We start from the raw sequence: 27184 nt of genomic DNA on the forward strand, positions 1-27184 counted from the left end.
ACGAAAGGTAGACAGTGTACATTTATTCAGTGTAACAAGATAATGCCAGGCTATCCAGCCTCATGCAGTTACTCAAGATATCAGTTTCCGAGCTTAGACCTCCTCAGAGACAGGGAACTGCATTCAAAGATAGCAAAATGTAGGTTACACAAGAGAAGCTGTGTGTGAGCAAGCATGTGACCTAAAGATTACAATTTAAAGGTCAACTTAATTTATTTACTGATGATCATGTCTGCAGGAACGCACAGCCTGATTTCATTAAATACTCTCTCCTCTGTTTCACAGGGTAGCAGCTGACTCCAACTAGCTGCATCCCTGATAAACTTTTATGATCCTGTTAGACATCGTCAATAAAAAAAAAATCTGATCATACAGACAGAAAATGTGGGGACAGCGTAAAATAAATATACTTGATATGCAATAAGCAATTCAGGGACAACCGCTCATAAAGTCGATATAAAAATCTGCAGGCCCATATTTTACATACCTAAGTGCATAAAGGTAGACATCAGAATCTTTATTTGAGCACTAAAACGAAAGCAATCCAATGCAAAGAAATGCTATGCAGGCATAAATCCCATGGATTTCAAGTGGACTTGCAAGTGCTTTCTTAATGTGATTTTTTAAAATGAGGCCACTTTTGATTTAGGAGCTGAATTTCAGGACTGCATGTAAGAAAAGTTTGTCTCAAGTTGTGTGCCTTGAAGTCAGATGAGGGGAGGATGGGTGGCTTGCTGACTCGTACATATATCTCCTCTTCTCTGTTCTCCAGCTTAACTATTTTCATCACTAAGCTCTGTCTTTGCTTGAAAAAAGACATCCAGTAAGCCACCAAAGAGAGTCTAGTACAGCTGAATCACCTGAAAGCAAAGCCTGTGACTGCATTGCTAATGGGACTGGGTCTTAAGACGACAGCTCATGACCAGACTTGGAAGGCTCACCAGATCACTGAGTATACAAAATTTAAACTTCAGGTCTCAGCTGTGGTACACGTGTTGCCACCTTGGTGTGCCCTAAGATTGTTCTGGGAAGAATGAAAACAACTAGGAAGAAAAGAAAGCAAGAAAGAAAGATGTGCAACATAACGATATGCCAAATTCATTGTTCTTTAGTATCATTTCAAAGTTTATTCCTCTCTATAGCAGTGGATTGATGATGAAAATGCAGTTATTGGGTAATTCTCTCTCCCTGTCTCTCTCATGGTAACACTTACACTTTTTAATGAGTTCCTTAGAATATTAGCCTATTAGCCTGAGGTCTCCAAAGTCTGCAGCCATCTCCTCCTCTCCCTCTCACATTTCTTTGTCTATGGCACACCCCTGTACCTGCCACCATCAAAACACAAAGTCTTATGTGCTGAATCCTCTAAGTTTTTCATATCCTATCTGCTACCTTGTGCTTTGTAACTCTTGTTTCCATCTCCTCTGGTCTGGGCTGCCTCCCCATCCCCTCAGCAATTCAACATCTAGCTTTACCTTCACACAGTTCCAACAAAGCTGGGGTGGTCATGCACAAGGGCCATGAACGATTGCTTTCCCTTAATCCTAATCATAAATAGACACACTTTGCTTCTGTCTTGGCAAAATAGCATTTTCTGATTCTGCAATAGCTCCACTTCACAGACAAAAGTGTGCCATGCATCAGCCAATAAATTACCCAGTGTGGATCTATCCATGGCAGGCCCTTCATACTTAGAAAAATCTTCCTAATCCCCTTGAGGCTGTGGGAGCCTTAAAAAAATAAAAAAGAGCAACATACATCATCACAGAGATACTGCCAGCACACCTCTATGTGCATTGTCAGAGATCTTCCTAATTAAACATGCGAAACTGTACCTACACCCTGTGAGAGCTCAGTTGTGTAGAAGCAACAGTATGCCACATGTATGCATGATGTAGCATTTAATAGACATCAAACAACATTATAGCCACAGGATTGACATAAATTTCCGCAGTATTGAAACAATCATCCATTCTGAAGAAGAAACCCAGAAGGGCCTACTGCCCATCAGGACACCTCATTAGCCAGTTATACAGCACAGGGATTAGGGAGTGACATGACAGGTAAAATTCAGTGGAAACAGTGGTCAGAAGGAGTTACCCAGACTGTGGGATGCAAGGTGCCTCAACGGATGACCAGTAACCAGCTCGTCCAACATTTGCCCACTGCCATCACCACTAAAAATACCTGAGTAAGCCGATTTGGGGGATTTAAGCGCCAGAAGGAATAATCAGTGAGTACACAGAAAGACCTTCTGCTGGGACCACAAAGTAGGGTCTGTCCCCACCCAGACTTAATCCAAATCACCTCAGTTGTCTTCATTTGGTGCTGGTCATAGATGGAGCAGAGCATGTACCAGCTCATCCCAGAGGCACAGCACATGAAGGAAGAATATCCCCCACAGCACAAGCAGACCTGAACCTTTCAGATGACTGAGGTGGCCATCACCTGGTAATGTCTGTTAGCAAAACCTTCAATTTTTGACAGAAGTTATGGAAGCAGTTTAGCCAAGGAGCCCCAAAGCTCTTTGAGTCATTTCAGTAACTGGGAGTCTGGAAACACTTGGGCATTTTACACAAATCATCAGCTCCAAGTCAGCTCAGCAAAAATCTAAACATGGCACTCAACATAATGTACAAGCACAGTATGCAGAGAGGAGCTCATTACCTCTACAATGTCCTTCATTACATACTCTACAATATAACTTATTTACAATAAATACTGAACCCCACAGTTACACTCTGAAGCTCAGATACTGAACCCCACAGTAACACTCTGCAGCCATGGTAGAACAGAGATGTAAACTACAGTGAAAAGTAAACATTTATGCCACACCCATTTAAAAATGTATAGGTGATCTTTAGACAAATGAAAAATGAAACAAAATTCTTAAGAATAAATATTGCTAAATACCTGCAATCAGGAACAGCTCTCAAAAAGGCCTAATTAGAAGCATCTCCTCTGGTTAAATTATTATACAAGATTAGACAACCTTTTAAAGGTCAACCTCCAAAAATCCATAACCGCATGATCAGTAAAGTGTGCAGAAACACGCCACGGTCCAGCTGTCACTGGAGGAGGGGCAGAAAGACTTTATGCAACGCTGAAATGGTTTATGGACTGTAGGCAAAAGTTCAAAAATTATGTAGGAAAAATTACAAGGCCGTTAAAAAATATACTCCAGATCAACTGTAAGCAGTGAAATTGCATACCAGGAAACCTGTGTGAATGCTAAGTAGCAGGTCACATAGGACATGGATCACCACGCAATCACAGAAAACCATGAAATAGTTCTCAAAGGGGCCATCACATCCAGCCTGGAGCTTCCAGTCTGTAACTATCAACCCCATCCTGGCTGGTGTTTATGTAACCTTTTGTCAAAATCCCTCAATGGCCTTAAAATCTATGATTATGTGAAAAAGACTATAACATGCTTGAAACAGTTAGTGATCATTTAACAGACTAACAGCTAGTAATTATTCAACAACCTAAGTATCTAGCCCCTACAATAGCGACCACCGGGATGTATTGTCAGGTAGGAATTACGGCTTTTATTATATGAAAGTGTTATTCTTTATGTAGGAGCCATAAGCAGACCTTCTAAATTCACAGAAAAATATCAAGCGTTGCAAGTAATGTGCATTATTTACCAAATTGTATGCCTCATTCTAGGCTCTCCATTAACAGAATAGAGACTATATTGCTAGGTATAGCTAAAAAAGAGTTGGAAAATAAACTCTACATAAATTTTGAACAGGCTGCCAGTAAAAAGAATAAAGACATGGTAAATCAAGCAAACCTCCCTTCCCCCACTTCTTTTAAACTTACAAATGGTTTTCGTGTGTCACAGTTTTGGATAAAATCACAGCCTGAAAATTGATTATACCAAGTGTGCAAGTATCCAGGGCTTTATTTGCTATATGATAAGAGCTAAAGGCTGAGCACAGTACTAGGCAAAATTCAGGCCCTGTGAAAATAAAATGCTTTGTCATTGATTCGATACAGCTAGACTTTCACCCCAGAAGACTGGGAAATGTGCTGCAGTCATTACAAAAGGACAAAAATAAAGGAAGGTCTTTGTCTATATCCAAATTTGCAAAATTCTATATAAAGTATAAATCAGTTTTATTCAGACCAATGGAAAACCTCAGTGTGAACACATTTAAACTGATTTAGAGCTGATTTATGATTAAACACACCTTAAAATCAATTCCTTGACAAATTAAGTTGAATCAATAAACTTCTGGATTAAATTAGTCGTAACAGGTCTTTCTAGAGGCAATGCTCTCTCTGCTTCAATTGAATTGATTTAAGAAACCTGACTTTAATGACAGTGACTTCGTGTGCTAACACTCATATACGTAAGTATACATTCATTGGTCAGGGTAGAGAGACATTGACATGATTATAAACCTCTGCACATGAGGACTGATCAGACCAACATCCCGTCCTTTCCCTTGTCTCCTTTTTGATCCATTCTCAAGAATAGTGACCTTGTGAGCAATAGATTCATTTTGCTACTACTGAGCTGGATATTTTCACATATCATCTGCTGCAATCTGTCTGTACCACATCATTTCTAGTTAAAGTTTCAGTTTGTTGTTATTTCTGCAACTTGAAATTCTTACACTGCATTTAATTCCCAGCTAGGACACTGATTTCAATCATGAATCACCTGGACTGCATACACATAGCAGCCAGCATAAAACGTGCTTTTCTACTGCTGACAAATTACCGGAGAGCGTTAGTAGTATGCCTGCTAGCCTGTCTGCAGGAAGGCTATTTCCACCGTGAAGTCCCACTCAAATCTGAATTGAGCTCAAAGCAGTTCAATTCAGATTTGGATAGCTGAACTGCAAGGCCTGAATCTACACAGTCTTCACTATACGAACAGAGTCAAAATCTCAAGTTGGAACCCTGAAATAAGCAAGAACGTTGCCCATATGCCTAGTATTGATACCGTGCTTGCAGCATCCCAGCAGACTGCTGATCTACTTCTTGCAGAGACAGCATTAAAATAAAGGCTCCAGCTTAATCACATGTGGCCACTGTGCCTCTCTGAAGCTACCTGAAGTGGGGAACTGCAAAATACTTTAGAGAAGTCTGCTTCTGCTTGACAGACACAGAAGGGATGTTTCCCCAAAATGAGATCATCAAACAAGAACTAAATCTGCCTCTAGAGATCATCTGCTTAGTGCTCAAACCAATTCTCCTGTTGTCACTTTTTTTTTCTTCCTTTTAGTACTTTTAAAGAAAAAGCCATATTTCAAGAACCAAACAAAACCTCGTTATCCATCCAAAATGTTATCATGTCAAGTTCAAAACTCGATTTTCATTGAAAATGGCATGTAACGGGAAGAATGCATAACTCTCTCCCCAGACATACTGAACCCTAGGTGGTTGCCAGTCATTTCTTTTGTCCAGATTTTCTAGAAGAAATGAGAAAGAAACCCATATTACTAGAAGGATTGTAACATAAAAGCTTGATCCTAAAAAATCTGAGAAAGCATAGGATTACAATTTTAAACTGTTGTGCAACTCCAGCAGCAGAACTAGCAGGTATATCAGGTTTGAAATAATGCTCCGTTCAACAAGGTGGCACAAATATTGAGGTTCATGCTGTCTCACAAAAAGCCCAGTGGAGGGAAGGATTTATTTCCTGGAGATGAGCAAAAAGGTGAGCCTGCTGTTTATGTGAAATGATGTGTCCAAGCCATTTGCCTCTTCTATTTATTTATTTTTTTACTTCCAGTTTTTCTCTCCCAGAAAGAATGAAAACAAAGATAATTTCACTGGTCCTGCCCTCATAAAGTAACATGAGTATCTCTGTTTAGGAATGTACCTTTACTCTTTTCATTATGAGCTGGGTAATGGTCTGAAAGCCCATCCAGTAGACAAGGACTCTCTTGGGTCTCACAACACTCCCATGTTTTTGGGCATTAAAGCCACCAAAATATTCCCTTATTAATTGCAATCTGGGATTCTACCTACACAGTGGGGACAAAATGAAACTGTGGGGAGACCTGGCATAGGTCTCCCAGCATAGGAAACCCTCCTGATAAACAAAGAAGAGGTACACCAGAGACCCTTCCTGGTGGACTAGAACCTGGTTCCAGTCATATGCCCCAGCACTGCAGGACTTCCTTCAAAATTTGTCCTGCATCGGTAAGCATGTAATAACAAGAGCTATGTAAGTGAAAGCCATGAAAGACTGATGGAGGAAGCCAAGAAAGAACCACAAAAGTATCAGAAAGGGATGTTCAGAAGGGAAAACATTCGGGATGATTTCATTGCATCTGCTGAAATTTAATATCCTGAGTCCCCCTTCTGGCTGCGAAGGGAATTTTACGTAGGAGGCAACCAAACAGGACACCATTATTGCTGAGGGAAATAGAGAAAATCAAGCCAGAAAAGTGCTCTGTAGAAGAGAAGCATACTCTTTTCACAGTATTACCTCATTCTGAATCTCCACCTCTCTACTGAGAGATGTCATAAAACCTAGCATGGATGAAAGAATTAATAATAACACAAAAATCCCAGTATCATTATACTGAATGGCTACTGTATTTTTCCCTTTTAATCATTTTTATTGTATCTGGAAAGAACTTAAGGTGGACTTTGGAAGTCATTATTTCCAAGTATGATCTTTTTGCAAAGTATTTTATCTCACCAGCTTCATGAATATCCAGTAGTACTTGAGCATACCAACGATTAAGAAAAAACAATATCAAAATAGCTTTTTCCTGGAGCCTCCAGAAGAATCAAACTATTTATGATGGAGTGAGAGGACGTGAACACTCAGTGAGATCAGGGAGGTGCGAAAGGGCTCAAAAGCCATTTTCATGAACAGCCTTGTTGTGAGTTGGGATCGTACAGAGGTGGGCTAAAATCCAGCAAAACATCAACAAAGTGATGATCTCCACTGGCACCTCCATCTGCAGCCTTCACATATCCAGGGCTCCCTGAGTACATACCAAACACAGCATCTAACCATGGAATTTCATATTTTCCTATCAAGAAAGACGAAAAGCTGCAGGACCACTTGCCCTCTTTCCCACAGTCTCTTCATCCTAATCTTTCTGAGAAAAAAAAAAAAAAAAAGGAAGTTTTTCATTTTTCCAGTATTTCTCACTGCTCATGAGCTGGAATTGTTTTGACAGTAGTGAGAGGTTGACAGTTGTTAATCCCCAGGGCTTGCTTCCCTAGTCTTAAACATAATTTAAATAATCAGAGGAAGCACTGACCTAAACAACAGGTTTTAATCATCTTTTTTCTTTCTGTACTCCATTATTTTCCCAGAAAGAAAAAAAAATGAAACAAGATATCTTATTCATTGCTATTACAACCCTCTTATTTGCTGTTAGACACAGCCTTTAAACTCAATTTGATAGTTCAGTTTTCCAATCTCTGAGGATATGCTGTCTTTGTCCTCCATTTATTTAGTCAGTAGTATAACTGAACATACTCACGCTATAAATTCTTAGAGCTTTTACGTTGGAAAATATTGCATTATCTGCTATATTTGTTATCTGACTGACTATTGTGCAGAGGGATGGAGATTAAAATACAGAAAAAGAGAATTTTGAGATGACTTCCATTAGCTGAATCTGCTAGACACATGGGAGAGGAGAGAAGCAGAAATTTTATTAAAACATACTGTGAATTCAAATCAACAGACTTATTAAAGAAAGAAGTACTGGAAGTGATTTTCCGAGTCACATTTAAGTATGGACATCATGTCCTTAAGAAGAGAGAGGCATCTCATTATCAGGCATAGATTGGTAAAGAAAAGCACAGTTTTTTGCTGTTTTCAATCTTGTTCAGCAACTTCACATTAAATAAACTGGTCGTATCGTAGAAATAACTGAAAAACATAAAAAAACCTCTCTCAATCAGTGAAGCAGATGAGTCTAGCATTCCAAAAAGATCTCAGACGAGTGAAATTTCTACACTTTTGGTTTTCCACATGGGACAGGGTGGGAATTTACATAGCTTTGGTAATTTTACACTCAGTCACCACTGGCATTGCATTCACATTAATAAACATGCTTGTGGAGTGGCTTACTGCACTTTATACTGGAGTGGGCAGCATCACATTAGAAACTGCTAAAATGAATGGTCCCTCACACATGATAATGACTCCAAGTGAACCAGGAAGAGGTTCAGAGAGCCATCGGCATCACATGAGCAGTCTGTCTGGCAGAATGTTTGTACCGTATCCCCTTTTATGAGGTGTGATATGAAATACTGTAAAACTGGATGGCTAGGCAGGGAGCTGTCCACTGGGGTAAAAAAGCAAGAAAATCTCTCTAAGGAAGGCACACAGGGTGTGGGAGGACAATAACACTCAGGAAAAAAAGACATCGCCCCTAATAGAAGTCAAAGTAGACTTGTGATGGAAAAGCTGCACAGGGTGTGTTTGGGGCAAGCACACAGAGCAGGGAAGAAAAACTTGGCAGAAACTGTCAAAATCAGCATAGTTTGCTCCCCAGCCCCCAAGATTCCCTTCTACACAGGCCCAAAAGCCACATATCGAGGAATGATAAGAGCTGTGTAATGTGACTACTCAACTCTCAAACACGCCCCAGGGACACGTGCCAAAAAGGTTCTACATAGAAATAAACCAAACCAGTGCATCCAGGTTAGGACTCCATTTTCAGTCATTCTCCTTGCAGACTGTTGCCTGGCCTCCAGCAAGGTTTTCCCACAGCCTAGTGTGAAGCACTTCTCCTCCACATCTGACAGAGGGGCAGCCTCTGTGCACCCTGTGGCAAGGGGTCTGGGAGAACCCCTTCGCCCCAGGCACACATGTGATGGGTGACAGTAGCACGCTGATGCCTGACGTGGGGGGAATGAGTGTGTGTGAGGGGTTAATCAGGATTGCCTGTAGGTGTGTGTTTTGCCTGCATTAGTTAAATCCAATAAAACATCAAAGCAAACATATTCAGAGCTTGGGTGGCTTTATTTCGCTTTGCTGTGATTCACTCCCAGAGCAGATTCTACTACAATCCACTCAGAGCCACTAAACCCCAAACAGGAACCCTCACCTCCAGGGTTTCCCACAGTTGAACTAATTCACTCTCAATGCGAATGTTTCGAGTGCCTGGGCTGGACCAGCTGTAGGGCTGATCACCTGGACGGTTCGAGCACAGCAGCCACTGGGCTGTAAATTCACAGTTTAGCTGAGTAATTTGCTCTTGTAGACAAGCCATTACTTCGACTTAAAAGCCCAACCAACTAAATCCCCCCCCTCTCCAATGCTTACTCAAAGTTGCTGTGACTCTGCTGTGGCCCATGATGTACCGCAAGGGTTCTGGCTCTGTGCACAAAAACAATTAGTCTGGGGAAATTAAATGGTGCTTTCTGCACACCTGTGGCTGGCTGCTCGCCCGTGCCTGACAGCGGAACCTCCCCCACACAAGCACTTGCAGGAACAGCCTGCCATGCCCAGGCTGGGCTCTCCCAAAAAGCTGTCAAGGACAATGGTGATATTTCTCATGCAGTTGAATGGAACCACTGGTTTGGAAAAAAAAAAAAAGAAAAGAAAAAAAAAAGCTGCTCTTGAGGGTCTCTGCTTAGAAGATTTATATTTTAAACAGGCAACAGCTAATATCAAGGGGGAACAGATACATTACCAACAAGTCATTTCCAAGCAGCTAATAACTGTTTCCCTACCCACCAGATCCTAGGATGCATTTTCAGGTTTAAACATAACATATACATTGTAAATAGCGGAAACATCTGGGGTTTATTATAACACCACTTTGCTAGCCTTGGGCATTGTACAACTCCCGCAGGCCACAGTTCACCCTTGACCTGCCAAACACGATTACTGTACTCAGGCAACTTCCCCTGCTCCACAGCTGCTCTCCTTTCCCTCCCCTCCGTCAATACTCATTACCGCTGTCATTACAGCTACCATCCTAGAGTGGCCAGTCAAAAACTTGGGTTTCCATGGTCACCGCATGCAAACAGCATGGCGTTGCAGGCAGGGAAAAGGTGGTGAGGACGGCCAGTGAAGTCGCTTTGCCTGCTGACCACGGGAGAAGAAGGACTACACAATGCCATCTGCATCGGCAGCTTTTTGCCTCCCCCCTTCCCCCCTCCCCCCCTTCCTTCTCTGTCCTGCTCATCCCGCCCTTGTTACAGCTTTGATACACCTCAAATTCCCTCATTTTCAAATCTCCAGTCTCCCACTGAGCCAAACGTGACCCTGTCCTGCTATCCCAGTACTCCTGTACCCTCACTTCCCAGCCACGTCTTGCTTCCCAAGATCCCTCCTCCCACCCTCCTTCCTTTCCTTGCTCTTCACTCACTCTTTACCTGCTGCTTGATACCCAATCCCACAAATCCTCCAACTGTTGTCCCATCCACCCTGCCCAACTTCTCTAACACTTCTCCTTTCCTCTTGAACATATTTCCAAGATGACTTCTCCTTGGCTCTGTGTAACAACACCTCAAGTACAACACCACAGTAGAGCTGAAGCTCTTTTCCCCTGAAGACTCAGCTGGAGCTAAAGACTTAGGCAAGGCCAAGCACCAAAAGGGATACATTTTAGGGCTGTTGGCACAACATTTGACTGCAAAACTTTATCTGAACCAACTCAAAGTGTGAATCCAAAGTACATCAGCTAACCTATGGTGTAGACACTCACCTTCAGAAATAGAGCGATGTTAATTCTAGTAGGTTTAGAGACAGGTTGAAAAAAAAATCAAAAAACAACAAAACCTAGTGGTGATTGAATACAACTTAGTGAATACACTTTAAAAGCCCATTTGGATGAGCTTTGCAGGTGTCCCTGCATAATCAGGCCACTCACCGCAGGCTCTTGCCTTCCAGGCATGCAGGAGCAGTGCCGTTGCTGCCTCCAGCTGATCCTCCCTGCTGGATGCCTGAACAAGTGGGCAAGAGAGCAGTGCTATTCAAAAACACAGCAGAAAGAAAATACAACTTGTGCTCCCATCAGCTCCATCCACCTGATAACCAGGAACAAATCCAGACGTACACCAGCCAAATCATGACCAGCTGCACCCCCACTTACAATGCACAGAAGCATAACGTCTTTCCTATAAATCCTGTTACAAGAAGCCTCCTCAAGAGGTAATAGTCATTCTAGCAGCAGTATATCCATTTGCAGAGTGCTATCAAAGCTCCACCGCCACCCCTCCTTGATTAAAGCTTATTGATTGATGCTATATCCACCTTGGCCCTGGACTGCTGAGCTCAAGTGCTGGTACCATGCGGGGACAATGCCCTGACTCCCTCCCTCCCTCCCCTGCAAGGTAAAGGAGAGAAGCAAATTTCTGAAAAAGGCATCTGAAATGTATTGCCTTTTTAAAGTTTTATTACTCAGTAGCCTGTTAAAATCCACTATGTTAAGAATAATGATATGTAGCTTTGTCTTTTTTTTTTCTATAAATTTGTTAAATTCAATCTACTGATCAATCTACTTTAAACATCATCCTGGAATTATGCTATGGTAAAACAAATGTGCATTTAGAGAATAAATGGAATTGATTCTCTTCTGGAGTACAAGGCCTTCCTAAATGAGGTATTTAAATATAAACCCCAATCCCTCTCTGAAGAAGCACCTGGTAATTCACTTTTTGGATCAAATTGCAACTCCACAAAAACTTTATGACCTCATGTGGTCTTTCCACCCCCACATTCCTCCCTAGAAACATTATATACAGCATGCTTCAGGCAAGAGGGTTTATTACAAATGTAGATGGTGGTGCTGGGGAAAGAGATGCAGCAAGCACCAGAGCACTTGAGAACATGAGAAATGGGCAGCTGCTTAAGGAAGGACTCCCTCAGTTGCTGATACATTCATTCCTGGTCAAGTGCATATACTCCACTCCTGCTTGAAAAATCCTCCACACCCAATATTTTCCCTTGTCAAACAGGCCCACATGCCCATCCCTCACGCCATCCTCACGCATGTTCCAGCAACCATAAAAATAACCATCCTGACCAAATGCTGGGCTTGCCTCATATCCCACCTCCAGTGGTGGCTGATAGTGGGTGACAGGGAAAAGAGACAAGAAAAAAGGCGAGGACAAATCACTGGTTGTGGTGTGCTTGGCTGTGGCGAGGTCCTCCAGGTCTGAGAGCTGCAGAGAAAGGAGGTATTGATGGGATGGGTGAGATGCTCGGGAGCCTTCCTGGTGGGAAGAAGAGGCACAAGCTGCTTCTCACCACTCCTGGCGGGACTTGGGAGTGGTGGGGAACCCTGGTTGGCTTGGGTGCCGGGGAAATTATGGGGACCAAGGTAAGTGGGCTTTTCACCAGAGAGAAAAAACAACCTCCAGGCAGTGTTACTGCAGCCAGGACTAACTCAGGTCAGCAGGATGGTGTGCAAACACTGTCAAGTGTAATCCTGTCTTACTGTTTTTATCTTATCTGTTCCCTGGTTACAGAGCCAGCAGCCGCCTTGGTTTTATGAATGGAAACAGCCTCGCAAACAAACTCTAGCTTTTAATACCCCGAGTTGTTGTTTATCCCTTAACTTCAAAGCAATTCATAGCTCGTATTTATGCTTGGGTTCTTTGGCATTGATTGGAAATGGACTGGCTTTTTCCGTGAAACTGATAGCAAGAAACATTGTGAAACATGCCATGAAACAAGACTATCGTGAGTCCTCCTGGTATTTCTTTAATTTGTCAAGGGAGTTTTTAACCAACTGCAGCTTTGAAAAAAAAAATCAAAGGGAACTCACTATTCTTGACATTTCAACACTGCCCTGCTGTGAACCATGGTGGGGAGATTCCTGCTTTTCCATGAAAAGCTTGCTTCCCAACACTGTCAAAAGAATATGTGTTTGTTCCTCTCAAAAACACTAATACAGAAATAAAAGAGTTATTTGGGAAAATGCACTGCTTTCTCACAGTAGCTATCAGTTCGCTTCTTTAAAGACGGCAGTGTTTTCCAACTTTGTGCCATCCAGCTGTTGGCACATTTCACAGGACCACTCCCTGAGGGGGTCTGTCTAGGATCTCCAGTGTTTTTATGGAACCACAAGTTAAAAATGGCTTAGAAAAGAAGACTTTTCGTTTCTTGACACTTCCCCACTGGAGGAATTCTCTGATGTAATATAACTCTAGGAGGTCTCAAACACTTAAGAATTAACTCCTCTCTCGCTGCAGTTGTGATGGGCCAGTGTGTTTGTGCACAAGTCTGCGGGTATGTTTGCATTAATCTTTCTCTGGAGTAATTCTAGAAAGAAAAAATGTTTTTGCCTTCTCTTTGCAAAACCTAAGTAAATTAGGGTAGAATGGTTAAAAGCTATCACATTCCTGAGGTAAAGAGGATAAGATGAAAAAGGTGCAGAAACACCTGGAAATGTACCAGCACCTGACTTCACAGGTCAGCTGAGTTAAACATTAACCCTGCCAGCAAACATTCAATATTTAATTTAATTTAATTATCTTTCTCTCCCCTAACATCTCTAGTCCAGCAGACATGACACAGTGCATCATTTCAATTTCTTCCAAATACTGTTTCTGCAGGACAGAAGTCCATTTGTTATTTTCAGTTTAAATAATTTGCAGTGTCATTAATTGCATTTCCACTGGGCTCTTTGAGGACTTGTCAAAGGACACCAGAGAGGGCCTGCTCATGGTTCAAAATCCATAGGTATCCACATAGGCTGAGAGAAGAGAAAACCTAACTGCAAGCACGATATCTTCACCTCACACACAGCCCCAGCTAGCTCCACTGGCAAGTCCTTAAGTTGAAGCATGCAAACAGTCCCAGTGGTTTTCAAGGAGTTTCATGCATTCCTGACAGATCAGCTTCCTTGCAAGTAAGCTGGATGGCCAGGTTCCTTGCCAGACACAACTGTGCAGACACAAGTCAGGCAGATACATGGACACAGTCAGTCCACAACTACCCGTAAGGAAGAGGGTAGGAGTGTCTGAATCTACTGTTCTGTCTATGACCTAAGGCCCTGCTTTTGACTGCACAGGTGAATTTTGTCCTGTTTTTTTTTTTTTTTTTTTTTTTTCCCCTCTTTTCCTTCCCTTCGTTAGTACGTGTTTATTGGAAGCTCTTCTTCCGCTGGGGATCTGGCTTAAAAATCATCAGCAGCAACGTTTATTCTGCCCTACCCTGTGCATGCAGGTTTCAGGGATGCATTTAGGGAGAACTGCCTACACTGAAGTAGGTGACATCACAGTACATTCTTTGCCACTTAAACACACAACGAAAGGGCCCTCCAAAGTGAACGTTTTTTTTACAGCTCAGAAATAGAAACAAACACTGACAGTGGGTGGCCTTGTGATCCTTCTTATGATGCCCGTGGACACCACAAAGTGACTAAATCTCCTGGTACAGTGGGAAGGAGAGCAGCACCTCAACCCAAACGGTGCTACAAATCAGAGCAGCCTTTGGGTTATGCCATCTCATGGTGGAGACAGCACCGGATGAGCAGCCACCCTGCCAAAGCACTGAGCAGCACTGCTTCTGGAGAGAGCCTGTCAAAATCATATGGTTTGACATCCCTAGGTCCAGGGAACACCTTGGATAGGTAAACAGAGGCCAAACATCATGTGACAGAAGAAGAAAAGACTTCTGAACACTTTTGTTTATGCAAGCATTTGAAGAGATTACAAAGAGTACTTTCACATGTCCTCCTGTCACTTCATTTAACTGACATGTTTGTGCCTTTTTGCCAGTGCCACGGAACTAACTTCAGGCAAGCTCACTATGGCAGTCAGCACTCAGCGCAACGCAGCACAGGAGCATCAACTGACCGTTAGGGAAATGAAGGGGAAACAGACGCTGACGAATCAACCTATAGACCCTGGAGAGGAGAAGAGCTTTCCAGACAAAGCAGATCACTTCAGCTTTGATGACACTTGCACACAAAGTTGACTTGAGGGAAAGCCACTGAAGTCTAGACTGAACCATGAGAAGCATTTAAAACCTACCCTCAGACTCAGCCATCTTCAGCTGTCTTCAGTGCCCTGGGAATCTCTTCTGAGGAGCTCCCCTCAAGAGCAACCAACGTCACTGGCAGCAGCTGTGCAATTATTTCCATTCCATTACTGTAAAATGCTTAGATTAAGCTACTATCCTCCTTTCCTTGACCTTTCTTATGGACAGCAGTGAAGACAACATCCCCTTAACACCAAGCTCTGCCTTCATGGATCTGGTTCCGCTCACACACTGTGCCTGAAGACTGGAGGCAATCTGGTTATTGTCAGTGGCTTCTGCCAGTCAGGTGTGAGCTGGAGAAGGGATGAGGAAGATAGCAGGCAGGGGACGGGAGCAAGGACACCAGTAGCTAAGACCACTGGGCTCCAACATATGTGGAACTGACATAACACTCAAGAGAGACCTTGCAGCTAGGCAGAGTGCTGACCATTTTGTGGTAGGATGTGCCCTAACCCTACAGAGAGGGTCCTCATGCAGATAGTTTTCAATGTAAGAGTGAGGATAGAGTGTGGTGATAGGTACCCTCACCCACAGATAGGAGAAATAATCAAGGAATAGCACTGGCAAATAACGTAGGACTGGGCCAGCATTAAAAGGATATTTATCTGTCCTAAGTGACCCTATATGAACTAATTGTAAAATCCTTTTTTTTTTTTCTTTTTTCTTTTTTTTCTTTTTAATCTCTCAGCTAATTCACTGGAATGGTTTTCCAGTTTCTGACCTTGATGACACTTCACACAGCCAAGAAAAGTTGTGCCTAACATCAATTTCACTTCTGCTGACAATCAATTTCTTCTCTCCACAGTTTATTTTGTCATTCAGCATTTGAACCGAGCCTTTTGCACATTTGAAGCTCCCTTTCGTATACCACGCACAATGCTTAAGGCAAAAAAACATTCTTCAATCAAAATGTATCAGCAGAAAACAAGATGAGGCCAGGACCACTGGAACCTACAAAGTTAAGTTTGTCAATGACTTGTGTAGAAGGTCAGACTAGAAGCCTGGCAAACACAGAAAAACTCACCCATTCATTTCTGCATCCATCCCACAGCTTTCGGTTGAACTATAGCACACATTTCATAAAAGATACCAATCCGTGCCTCAGATGCTATGAGTGACAGAAAATCTTCCACATGCCCATACAAGTAGTTCCAATGCAGAATTGCCTTCACTTCTTTTTTCTTTTTTTTTTTTTTCTTCTTTTTTTTTTTAGTGCCTTTTACCTAGACTCACTAGTGTACTGGCAGCTCCATTCATTCTCTAGAGCTCCCACAGAGAATACACTTCTTAGAGTGTGCTTTACACCTCTGCATTTCTAGTCCGCTCTTTCCAAGAACAGGATGAACTGGAAGCTTCCGTATTTTCATATTAGCTATCTTCTCCAAAGGTAATTTCTCCTGAGATAATCAGGACACTACTATAAAGCTGGTATGGTTCACTGCAGAAGAACAGCAGAGGGCAGAAACAAGAAGGAAACACTGGCAACCCTAGGATGCCAGTTTATATTTCTCTCACTGAAATATGGTTCCACATGACCAGTGGAAATCAATATGAATGCTACCTAAAAAGAGTGCCCATATTTTTGTCCTTGCTGCAATAGACATTCCCTTCTGGGAAACCCATTTGCACAGACAGAACGAAATCTTTGTACATGCCAAAAAAACAGGGCAGGAGATGGGCTCATGTTATCTGTATGTTACTTTCTTGTGTCTAGAATGGCCATACATCAGGAAACAGGGTGCTGTGTAAAAAGAGGTTACAGTCAAAGTTGGGAGACTTGTTTCTGTTCCGGGACCAGACTCAGCTATGGTGTGACCCTGGACATGCAGACTGTAGGCTCCTAGGCAATAGGAGCTTGCTTTTAGACTGAGCTAGTTTCACAGAAGGAAGTTTGAGGGATACAGACTTCAGTTAAACCTTGAAGCACTATGATGACACAAACATCAGTTTATTTGGCACAATTCAAGGATACATGCAAAGAATTATTCACAATAACTGGCTCTGTTTCATTTACTGCTGTCCATTTCAAATATCAAGCAAAAACTCAGAGTAATTTTCACTGCTGTTTGATATTCAGGTGCAATATAACACTGACAGAATAGCCTTCCCCCTTCACCCCGCCTTTTTTTTTCCCCTACTTTCAGAGTCCAGCGGACTTCCCCAAAGGAAAACTAAAGAGTCTGTCGCTGTGGAAGCCAACGATCCTGCTAAAACATCACACACACACAGAGACATGCACACACATATAATCTCCCAACACAGGATTTAAAATTTAACTCTCTGGCACTGACTGCAGAGGGAACAACCTCTATCAATCACCTCCGCAAGTGGATGTTACCAGGACTCTGTTTAGTCATCTCAAGTATGCATTCATGCTTCCGTAACTGTCTTCAAAGGGATTAACCATTAGCCATAGGACATGGCATGTGGTTGACTCAGGGGTGAAATGAAAGCTGTTAGTGCAGGAGAAAGCCACCGAGCAAGGCCCAACCTGAGTCCAAGTGCTGAATGCCAAGCCCAAACTGACTGACCTGGATTCCCCCTGCTTACAGAGGTGGAAGGACCATCAGCTCATAAAACCTGAGGAATAGATGCACAGAGGGAATGAGGAAAGATTCCCAAACGAACTGTCACAGCTAGACTAACATCCCTCTCTCATCATCCCTGACTCGTGGAGCCCATGGATTCCCTGTCAGAGCTAGGAGTCAAATGGCCCACGATGAACAAACCTGGCCAATTTCTCCCCAAATCCAATGCTCCCAAAGAAGTTACACAAGCAGAAATGCAAAAACAGACACAAGTAGTATTGTGTGCACAAATAAAAATCCAGCAGTGGTTTGCGTTAAAGGTCCTTATCTGTCCATTATGAAATATCTTGCTTTACTTTCCTTTTATATATTTTTTTTCTTTTTTTTTCGCCATAAACAGAAACTGAGCAGATAGGAAGGACAGGAGGAAGGAATGGATACAAAGGGGCGAGAAAATAGAAAGGAAAATGAGGGAGGGAGAAAGGGAAAGAAGGAGGCAGAGAAGGAGGGAGGAATGAGGGAGAAGCCCCCGACCCTGCCCCTCGCCCCCCGAGCTGCCATCCTCGCTCCATGCCGCCGAAACCCGTGCAGGACCGACCCGCTGGAAGCCGTCCCCGCACGGACCCGGGGGTCACGGCGGGGTCCGGGGTCGCCCCCTCCCCGTGCCCCCGCGGGGCCGCGGGCGGATGCGCGCTCCCGCCGCACCCTCTCGCGGCCGCCGCCGGCAGCGGCACCGCGGCGCATCCCGTCCCGAGACCCCCCCTCAATCCCTCTGCCCGACAGGCTGCCAGCGGGAACTCCCCCCTTTACCCCTCTCCTTTATTATTTTGGTTATTATTTTTTTATTATTATTTTCGTTATTTTTAAAGCAGCACTTCTGCCAGACGCCACCGTGAGCATCGCGCGAAAGCCCTGAGAAAGCACCGAGATTTCTCCTCTCCCGGTCGTCCTGCCCGCAGCCCTGACACTGGCACCGTAAAACTCTTCAAGTGCGCGTCCCTTTGCCGCTAAATTTTCTCGGTTTGTACCGAGACCTGCCCCCAGGACTTGCCCTCAGTGTGTTCGTGGGACCAACTGAGGGTTAACAGAAAGGCTTCAAGCACATTCAAGCAGTCCTTTGTACAGCTAGAGTGACTCACACAAAATATTGACACTTGGTTTGTTTTCTTGTATCATAACGGAACACGATAAACTATCAGTACTGTTAAAGGCACATTCACTCTTGTTACTTTTGGAATGTTAACAAAACACTGATTTGGTAAGAATTCATAGCATTTCCAGAGCTTCTGACACTCCATGACATGATTGTTCTTCGCTGTTTTGCTCTTGGTTATAAGTACCTGCCTCAAAGGACTAGCGGATGCTTAGGGACAGATGAAAAGATGATGATGAGGGAGGGCGATGCTTGGAATAAAGTTTTCCACAGTTTAGCACTTAGCTCTCCTTATTTTCAGAGTCACAAATTGCCACTTTGCAGCCTAAAGTAGAAGCAGCTGTCAAAAGATGCTCGGCAGCTCCTCTGTGATTTTTGTGGCTAGAACTTCATGAACCGAGCACCCAAAATGCTTCCTTGAAAACCCATTGATCCTGGGGAAAAGATGAAAGTGAGCTGCCCTGAATAGTGAGTGCTGAAGTCTTCTGAAAAATCAACCATGTAGGATTTAATTTTTTTTTTTTTTTGTGGGGGGGGGAGGTGGAGAGCAGCTTCAAACTGTTTCACCCAACTTTTTTTTTTCTCTTTTTTTTTTTTTTACAGTTCTTGCATTTCCAGAAATCCAAGAAGAGAAGCCCACGATTGCAAATAGACAAACTCAGATTTGAGTGTCAGCTCACAAGCTTTGCCAGAGATTAATGCTTTAAAATCCTTGCATAGCTTAGCAGATCTTGGCATTTCTATACCCAAGATAAAAATTTTACTCAGCCTTCCCCAGCTATCAATATTTGCACAAAATTCAGAAGTTTCTGCATGTATTTCACACGGGGAATGTCTTTCTATACACATGCAGTATTTACTGGACAACTGTACTGGTATGTCCTCACAATTTTATTTGCATTCCCATGGCTACAATCAAGTAGTACTTGTAGTGTTAAGTCAAAAAAGGTTGAATGGTGACTAATCTCATTTATTCACAAAACATGAACATACTCGCATGCTTTTTAAAGGATTCATTCTCAAAATTGCTCTGAAGATTGTGTGGAATGTTTGGAGCATTCAGGCATTGTACACAGGTGGAGAGGCTTTCCTCCCCAAAAAAATGTACAGGCATACCAACAGTGCATAAATATTTTGGCTCGGAAACAACAGAAGTTGTCACACCTTACAGTCATGATTTTCCTCTAGAACTGGACAACTTTTACCAGAAATCACATCTCCCAAGCCATCTCCAGGGCTTTTGTCTTCAGTTCATGCTAAAATCCTGACCTGTCTCCTGACCTCTCTTTATCAGTACTGAGTATCTACTTAAAGATAGCAAGTCCCAGACTGAGCTTTTAATCCTTCCAACCAAGCCCTGGACTGCACCTCAGTCCACAGTGTGATCATCACCTCTTCCTCCATCAACCAAGCCTGTGATCAGAATGAAGTCAAAGGTGATGCTCATCACACTCATCTCATCTGAACTTTGTGCTCTTTATTCTTCCATGTTGTCTCAAAGCTCTAGCGTTTTGCCCAAGTCTAAATTAAATTTCTCATCAGGAGGTACTTTTGATGTCAATGACCATGCTCTCCCTTCTCTGGGCTCTGCAAACAGGCGTCTTCAGAACAACGCTTCTGAGGTCACCTCACTGAAATGATGATTGAGACCCATCCTTGCTGCTCATCCTTCTTCCCCCCCAACAAATTTGTCTTTCTGCACCACCTGCCTGCAGACCCTTGCTCGTCCTACCATTGCTGCTGAAGCAGAGTGGCTGGCATAACCTGCAGCCACAGAGTCTGCTGCTCTGGCAGCATTACCAGTCTTTGCACCCATCAAAGTGTTCCTCTCAGGAATGCCTCATGCCCTCTCATACCCGGTCCTCAGGTACCAAGCCCAGCAGCCTCTCCCTCAAATTCTGCACAAAGCAGAACCTACCTGAAAACTTACATTCCCCATGGTATCTGCAAACACTTGACAAAGGGGCTTGGCAGCTGATGCATGGGTGCACCACCTTGTTTACCAACACACAGCTCTCCCACAGAGGGGTTTTCCCTGCACTGATTCTTTCCTCTCACTTCACAGGCACCATCTTACAGGGTCCAACACTGAGCTTCGTCTGGCAGAAGGTTCAAGGGCTGAGACATGGTGGTCTCAGTCCCAGCCTCCCCAGGTCTGTTATAACAGCACCTTGAGTGCTCACGGGAGCGGTGCCTCTGGAGGCATTGCTTCACGACCTTGGCTTCCCTGCACGGGGTTTCTCTGCCCAGGCTGGATGCATTCTGAGTACGCTGGCGGTGCCCTAGGAAGCCCCGCTGGCAGCTTTGTTGGGCCTGTCTGCAAACTCAGTTGGCATAGCACATCAGTGAAATCACTTGGAGAAAAGCTGCGAGCTTCTGTCAATTCGTAATACTCTGTCCTCAGTTTTCCACCCCCCTGTATTTATCATGGCCTGGAGTGCCCTGTTGAAGGAAGATATGATCACTCTGGACTTTACGCAAGCCAGATAGAATCAATTTGTTCAAGACCATTTGAAGTGAGGGGAAAAATGTTCTTTTATATAATTTTAGTGACAAAGAAACCATAGCAACATGGGCCTCCCCAAGCTTTTGTTACCAAGCCCAGATTTCACCTGGGTAATGGAAAGCATGAAGATTTTTATTTATTTTTATTTATTTTTCCCCATAATGCTCTAATTGGGTATCTTCTTTAACAGGAATTCTGGAGTTCACAGTATAGTTATGAGAGAGTATAGGAAAGAAACATATTTCTATACAATTATTTTTTAAATGATAAAGCTGATTCTTCACCTGGTGTTAAATCACCAATAAAACAATGCTTCTTGGCCCAAGACTAAAGCGATACGTGAAATATGTGGACTGATACAAGCAAACTAAACCTAGAGAAGCTACAATCAGGAACACAGCACTAAACAAAAACCTTAAGATCTGCTAAGGACTCCTGTGCTAGTGCATGGATCTTAAAACTGATGACCATTTGTAAGCTGATGTTTTTCATATGGGAGAAAGCCCACAAGCAGAGATATACTATGGGTAGAGCAGAATGCAGCAGAGAAGATGACAATCCCTGACATTTACTTTTAAGAAAGAAGGTAACTAAAACCCCAGATGGCTTCACTACATCTTAAACTGCACATCCTAAGCACACGAACTGATCACCAGGTGCCTAATTTCTCACTGCAAAACTGTATCAGTGAAAAGGAGAAACTGTGGTTCCACCAAAGTCAGGAGGCCTTCATATCATCCCCTGTGCACACTGTTAAACAATGTGTGTAGCCTAGTCATTAATTCAAGCTCTAATAAGCTTGAGCAGAGAGAATAGAAGACAGCTACATGAAACGTAAAACTACTCCCTGGCTATACTTTACATTAACCAATCTTTCTGCTCTTTCTCTTCTAAAGAGCTAGTTCATATTCTAAGCTCCCCCAAAACACAAACTATCCTTAAATAACAGAGCAGATATGGTTTATAAATGCAACATCACCAGCATGACTTTGTTTCATTGTGAGTCAAGTGTACAGTGATGTCTTTTGCTGTATTTAATTCTCCTCATTAGATACTGTACCTGCAAACACTGTGCATGGATTAGCTACACATGTGAATTACCCTGCCGCATGCACTCATCTTAGAAGGAGTGGGATTTTAATTACATAAGATAGAAGAATGCTCAGTTCTTGCCCACACAGGAAACTTTTGACTAGTAATGTCAGGTAGGGATGAAGGCGGTACTCTTTCAGACTGGCAAAAACACTCTGGCACTTTGGAAACCCCAGTTCACCACTTTCCAGAAAAATGGACCCTTTCTGGCTCAAACACTGCCATATTTGATGCCATGCCGCTCAAATCAGAGGCACACAAACTCTCTGTAGTTCTAGCAAAGCCTGAAGACCTAGGCATGATCTGAACCCTGCCTTGGAGAACCTCAGACTACACTTGCTACCATGCAGCGTTTCAGATAATGGCAAACTTGGTCAGACCACAGCACCAGCAGTGGGCACTAAACATATGTGGATACCTAAAATCCAGGTGATATATGCCTGCACAGATCTTCCATGCTCTTATTAATCTGGTGTCCCACACACGAGAAAGAAAGCCATCTTCCCAAAAAGCTCTGTCTAGTTCAGAGTCAGGCTGGTTGGGTTACTCAAGAATAGCCCCTCTGGTTCACAGCTCCTTCTCCTGCTCCTTCCTCACCGGCACAAGTGCCCAACTCAAAGCACCCGGTGCCTTCCACGCCCAGCGGAGAGCCGGACCCAGCTCCCAGAGACTGTCCCTGCTTCTCCAGTGCTGAGCTTCTCCAGTGCTGAGCAGCTCTGCTCCGCTGGAGTAGCAAACTGTCCATGGAGCAGAAGAAAGCAAGCTCTCCTACAAGAACGGGATGGGACACCACGGGACCCCAAGGTGTGCACAGTCAGAAAAAGTCTACCTCCTTCACGTTTCCTTGTCAGAGATTTCCTGTCACAAATCCTCCAGCATGACACTGCCCTCATGTTTTCTGTGTCAACCACAAAAACAAACAAACAAACAAAAAAACCCAAACACCTCAAACAGCCCAGTTGTTGCTAAGTTTTTCCCAGAGGTTTTAATGTTACAAGAGACAGAGTCCTAATGGAGTGAGAGAGAGAAACAGCAAGAAGGTCGCATGAAGAGTTTGCCCCTAATTTGGTGTAACAAGGGAAACTTCCCCTGCTGTACCTGAAACTTTCATTCACACACACTGTTGGGCAGACGCTGGGTGAACTGGGTGTCTCTCTGAGAGGCACAGAGCAGAGGATGCATTGGGCAGTGCAAGTTTGTAAAGATTATTAGCCCGAAGGGATACCTGCTGCAGCTGAATCACACATATCCTCCCTGAGGGCTGATGATTAAACTCTAGAGCTGCATCATGTTGGTCATGATGCACTAAGCAAAATTAACTTAGGTGTATTTAAAGAAATTTACCCTTTTGGGCTTTCTGTCTGTCTGTTTAGTGGAAGGAGAGAAAAAAGCAAAGAAACACCTAAATGAGGCAACAGACTCTGCTCTTTGTGGGCTTCTTTTACCACTATTTCCCACCAGTAAGAAAGAATTCAAACAAATAATCTGACCAATAACTCCAGGTGCATAATACTGTTGCAAAAAGCTACCTCTTTGTATGTACCTCTGCTAAACTAGGTGGCATAACAGGAGCTCTCTAGGAAAAGCATCATGTGCTCATGTGTGTTTGTACAGCACTCAGAAGTCTTGATCTTGATTGGGGCGCTTGGCTGATAGAAATATATAACTATGGTGACTGAGGCAGCACGCTCGGCTGTGACCCTGCCTTCGGGTAGGTTCACAGAGAGCCGCATCCGTGGACACCTACAATGGGTCTTACTGGCACAAATCCTTGCACTTAATACTGGAGAGCCATAAGGCAAAGAACACGTGCTGCTCAGCGAGCAAAAGGTCCTCTCTGATCATCCCTAAGTAAATAGCTGCAAGTTTAGACAAAATGCTCAGCACGAAAGTTTGCCATCTGTTCAGCTCGGCTAAGTGCTTCTTGGGGAAAGGAGGGGAGAGAAGGGAAGGTGTTTTGTAACGGGAGATACACCCCCCGAGAAAGAAAGAAGGAAAGAGAGAAGGAGGCAAAGAAGAGAGAAAGAGAGCAACAGCTGGCCGAGAGCCGCCGAGGTCTGGGGCGGGCGGCAGGCCGGCGGTCAGCCGGCGATGGGGCAGCCGCTTGCGGCCCCGCGGGTGCGGTAGAAGCGCGTTTTTTCCGCGCAGCGCGGTCCCCGCACCTGCCGGCAGGCTTACCTGTGGCGGAGCCGGGCGCCTCGCCCTCCTCCGTCGGAGCGGGCTTCTTGCCGGGCCCTTTGCCTTTCCTCCCCTTCTTGGCTTTGCCATCCTTCTTCTTCTCGGCCATCCCGGCTCCGGGCGGCCCCGCGCTCCCCGCCGCCGCCGCCGCCGCCGTCCCCGCGGCCGCCCCCTCCGCCGTCGCTGTCGGCTCCCGGAGCGCCCGGGGCTCCAGCATCGCTCTCGCCCGCCGCCGCCGCCGCCTGGGACTTGGAGCAGCGAGTTCCTTGGAAGTTTTTGGAAACTCCTCTCCGGGCCTTTTTCCTTCACCCCCCTCCCTCCTCCTCCACCCCCTTTTTTTTTTTTTTTTCCCTTTCCTTTCTTTCTTAATAATAATAATAATAATAAACTCCAGCCCACATACACACCCCCTCGGCACACGCCGCGCTAATGCCCGCCCCGGGCACCGCACGCTTGCTCTCGGGAGGAGCCTGCACGGCCCCAGGGTGTGGGGCGGCCCCGGTCCCGGCCCCGGCCCCAGCCCCGGGGAGGGCGCAGGCACCGCGGCCCTGGCGGGGCAGGGCAGGGCAGGGCAGGGCAGGACGGGTCGGGGGGCGGGGGTCGGGGGGCGGGTGTTGCTGCCTGGGGCCGCCCCGCTGATCGGCGGAGCTCGGCGGGAGGCTCTGCCGGCAGGCGACCTGCGGGCAGGTCCCGGGGAGAGGCGGGGGCGCCCCGGGGTGGGGGGCACGGGGGGGAAGGCGGGTGCAGCTGCGGTGACCCCTCAGGGTGCTTGCGTGCTCCCACTTACGCACCTGCTTAAGCTGCGGCTTCCTGCGGGGTTTAGCGGCGGTACCACCCCCCCCCCCCCCCCCTCCCCCCCGGCTGCGGCGGATGCTCGGGGGAAGAGGGATTTGCAAAGGCTCGAGTGCAGCCCTGCACCTGGTGCTGATCCCGGGGATCCTGCCCCGGGAAGGTCTCACAGCAGCAGGGACTTGCGTCCCTTGCTCTCGGTGCGGGTCCGTTCCTGCTTGTGTATCCCGCCACCGGTAGGCACGGGAGAGCTGGTCAGGTAAAGCCTTCACCCCATGGGTGAAACCGCACCCAGTGCAGCCATACCTGAGAGAGCTCTGAAGTACTGCTAACAGTGGAAATGCACCGGTCTGAACTTCCCTATCGTCTGGAAAACGTGTCCTAGAATCTCTGTATAGGGGTGCTTGGCTAACCTGAGCCGCCTTCCCCGCTGGAGCAGGTAATTACACAATTAGGCAGGAAATGCAATGCTCCGAGAAGTTTTAGAAAAGATCTGCACGATCTACTTGAAACCTCTCAATGGAAGTGTTTTTTTTTTCTTTTTTTCCCGTAGGCTTGGAAAGGTTATGCAATGGGGAAAAAAAAAAAAAAAAAAACAAACAGATAGGATCAGAGCCTAAATCTAGGATTGCTACTTAGCAGTTCTTAGTGATTGACTCTTGAGGAGGCTATTCTACATGTCCTTTACACCGCAAAAACATTTACAAAAACCACCATGCACAAAGGGTGCTATAGGATTGTTTGCCAGTATTATTTGATAGAAAACATTCAAAAAAAACTTCCCAAGTCAGACCCTAAGAAAGATTAAACACTCCAAAATTGATAGACACTGAGTTCCTCATCTTCTCTGTCTGCAAGTTTTAGGGTTCATTTTTTCCAGATATTTCCCTGGAGGAAGAAGTTTTTGGAGGAAGTTGTGGTTAACCACTGATACTGGGATTTCAGCATTTGAACTTTGGAACAACAACAACAACAACAAAAAAAAAACATACATTTTAAAGTTGTTTCTCTATATTAAAATAAGAGGGGTGAATAACTGTGATAAAGCAAAGGAGTAGACAACCAAAGTGGCCTGGCAGTGCAGCATCAATGAACAAATCAGACCATGAAAAAAGAAGAAAGGGACATGGGCACAATTCCTGACATAAATATTTCCAGAAGTTCCAGAATACCTGCTTCTCAATGCATTTGAGCAACATCTTTTATTTCTTAACGCGCCGGGTTATAACATCCTTTCGTCAATGTGCTGAACAGAGAACGAGGGAAACAACCTCGGCCAGGGAGGGGACAAGAAAGCACATCTCAGAACAGCTGGCGACGGCGAGGTACCGCTGGCGGCAGTAGCTCTGTTTTTCCTTAAGGGGTCACTACTCAGCAAGGAGGGAGCCTTCTTTGGCAAAATGCAAGATGCGGTGTTCGGTAACCGAGTGTACTTTTAAATAATTTGGATATGACCTGGCTTTCTGTACTCCGCAGAATTTAAGTGCTCAAGGTAAACACTACCTTCCGGCCGTGTTCACCACTATTAGATAACTCCCGGGGAGTTATCAGCATTGGTGTGTTGTGAGCAGAACACGGGTCGGACCACTACCACTGGGTTTTTTTTTGAGGGTCTGCTACTGTGACAAGAACCCAAAAGCCTACGGATTCGTCCACAATTAAGGCCTAGAAATGAAAGGCCTAATTCCCGATTCCCTGTCACTTTCTCTGCTAGAAATGGGAGTCATTTCTTCAAAAACATACCAGGAATCTGCCCCAGAAATAAGCCTATAATTTCCAGAAAGATGTGTATTACTCATTTTAGGCAACATGTCATAGACCAAAGGTGAGATTTGCTTCTGCATGCACCCATGAGAGAGAGTCAGGAGTTGCTTACAACACTGAGGCCTGTCTCTCCTCCTTTGTTGCTGCCAGATGTGAGGTACTTTGTCAGAGCTGGTAGCAGCCGATTTAACACCTTTAAGCACTCCATCAGTTCCTGCATTCAAAGGCCACTTAGG

The 27184-nt window shown here is 44.6% G+C and overlaps 1 protein-coding gene across 8 annotated transcripts in view; it reads right to left on the reverse strand.

Annotated features, from left to right (window-relative positions):
• NRG1 (neuregulin 1) overlaps window positions 1-27184 on the reverse strand; it is a 474737-nt gene that overhangs the window by 159072 nt on the left and 288481 nt on the right. The window contains exon 1 of one of the 8 annotated variants that reach the window (XM_048053604.2): window positions 24396-24710. The exons of 6 other annotated variants lie outside the window; for them this stretch is intronic. In XM_048053604.2, coding sequence (XP_047909561.1) covers window positions 24396-24612 — 217 coding nt within the window. In that variant the 5' untranslated portion in view covers window positions 24613-24710. Of the gene's footprint in view, window positions 1-24395; window positions 24711-27184 lie in introns of those variants that run through there. One more of the 8 variants, XM_048053603.2, reaches the window with a different exon arrangement.

The sequence above is a fragment of the Anser cygnoides genome, chromosome Z (assembly GCF_040182565.1).
Source record: "Anser cygnoides isolate HZ-2024a breed goose chromosome Z, Taihu_goose_T2T_genome, whole genome shotgun sequence".
In the NCBI taxonomy this organism is placed as follows: domain Eukaryota; kingdom Metazoa; phylum Chordata; class Aves; order Anseriformes; family Anatidae; genus Anser; species Anser cygnoides.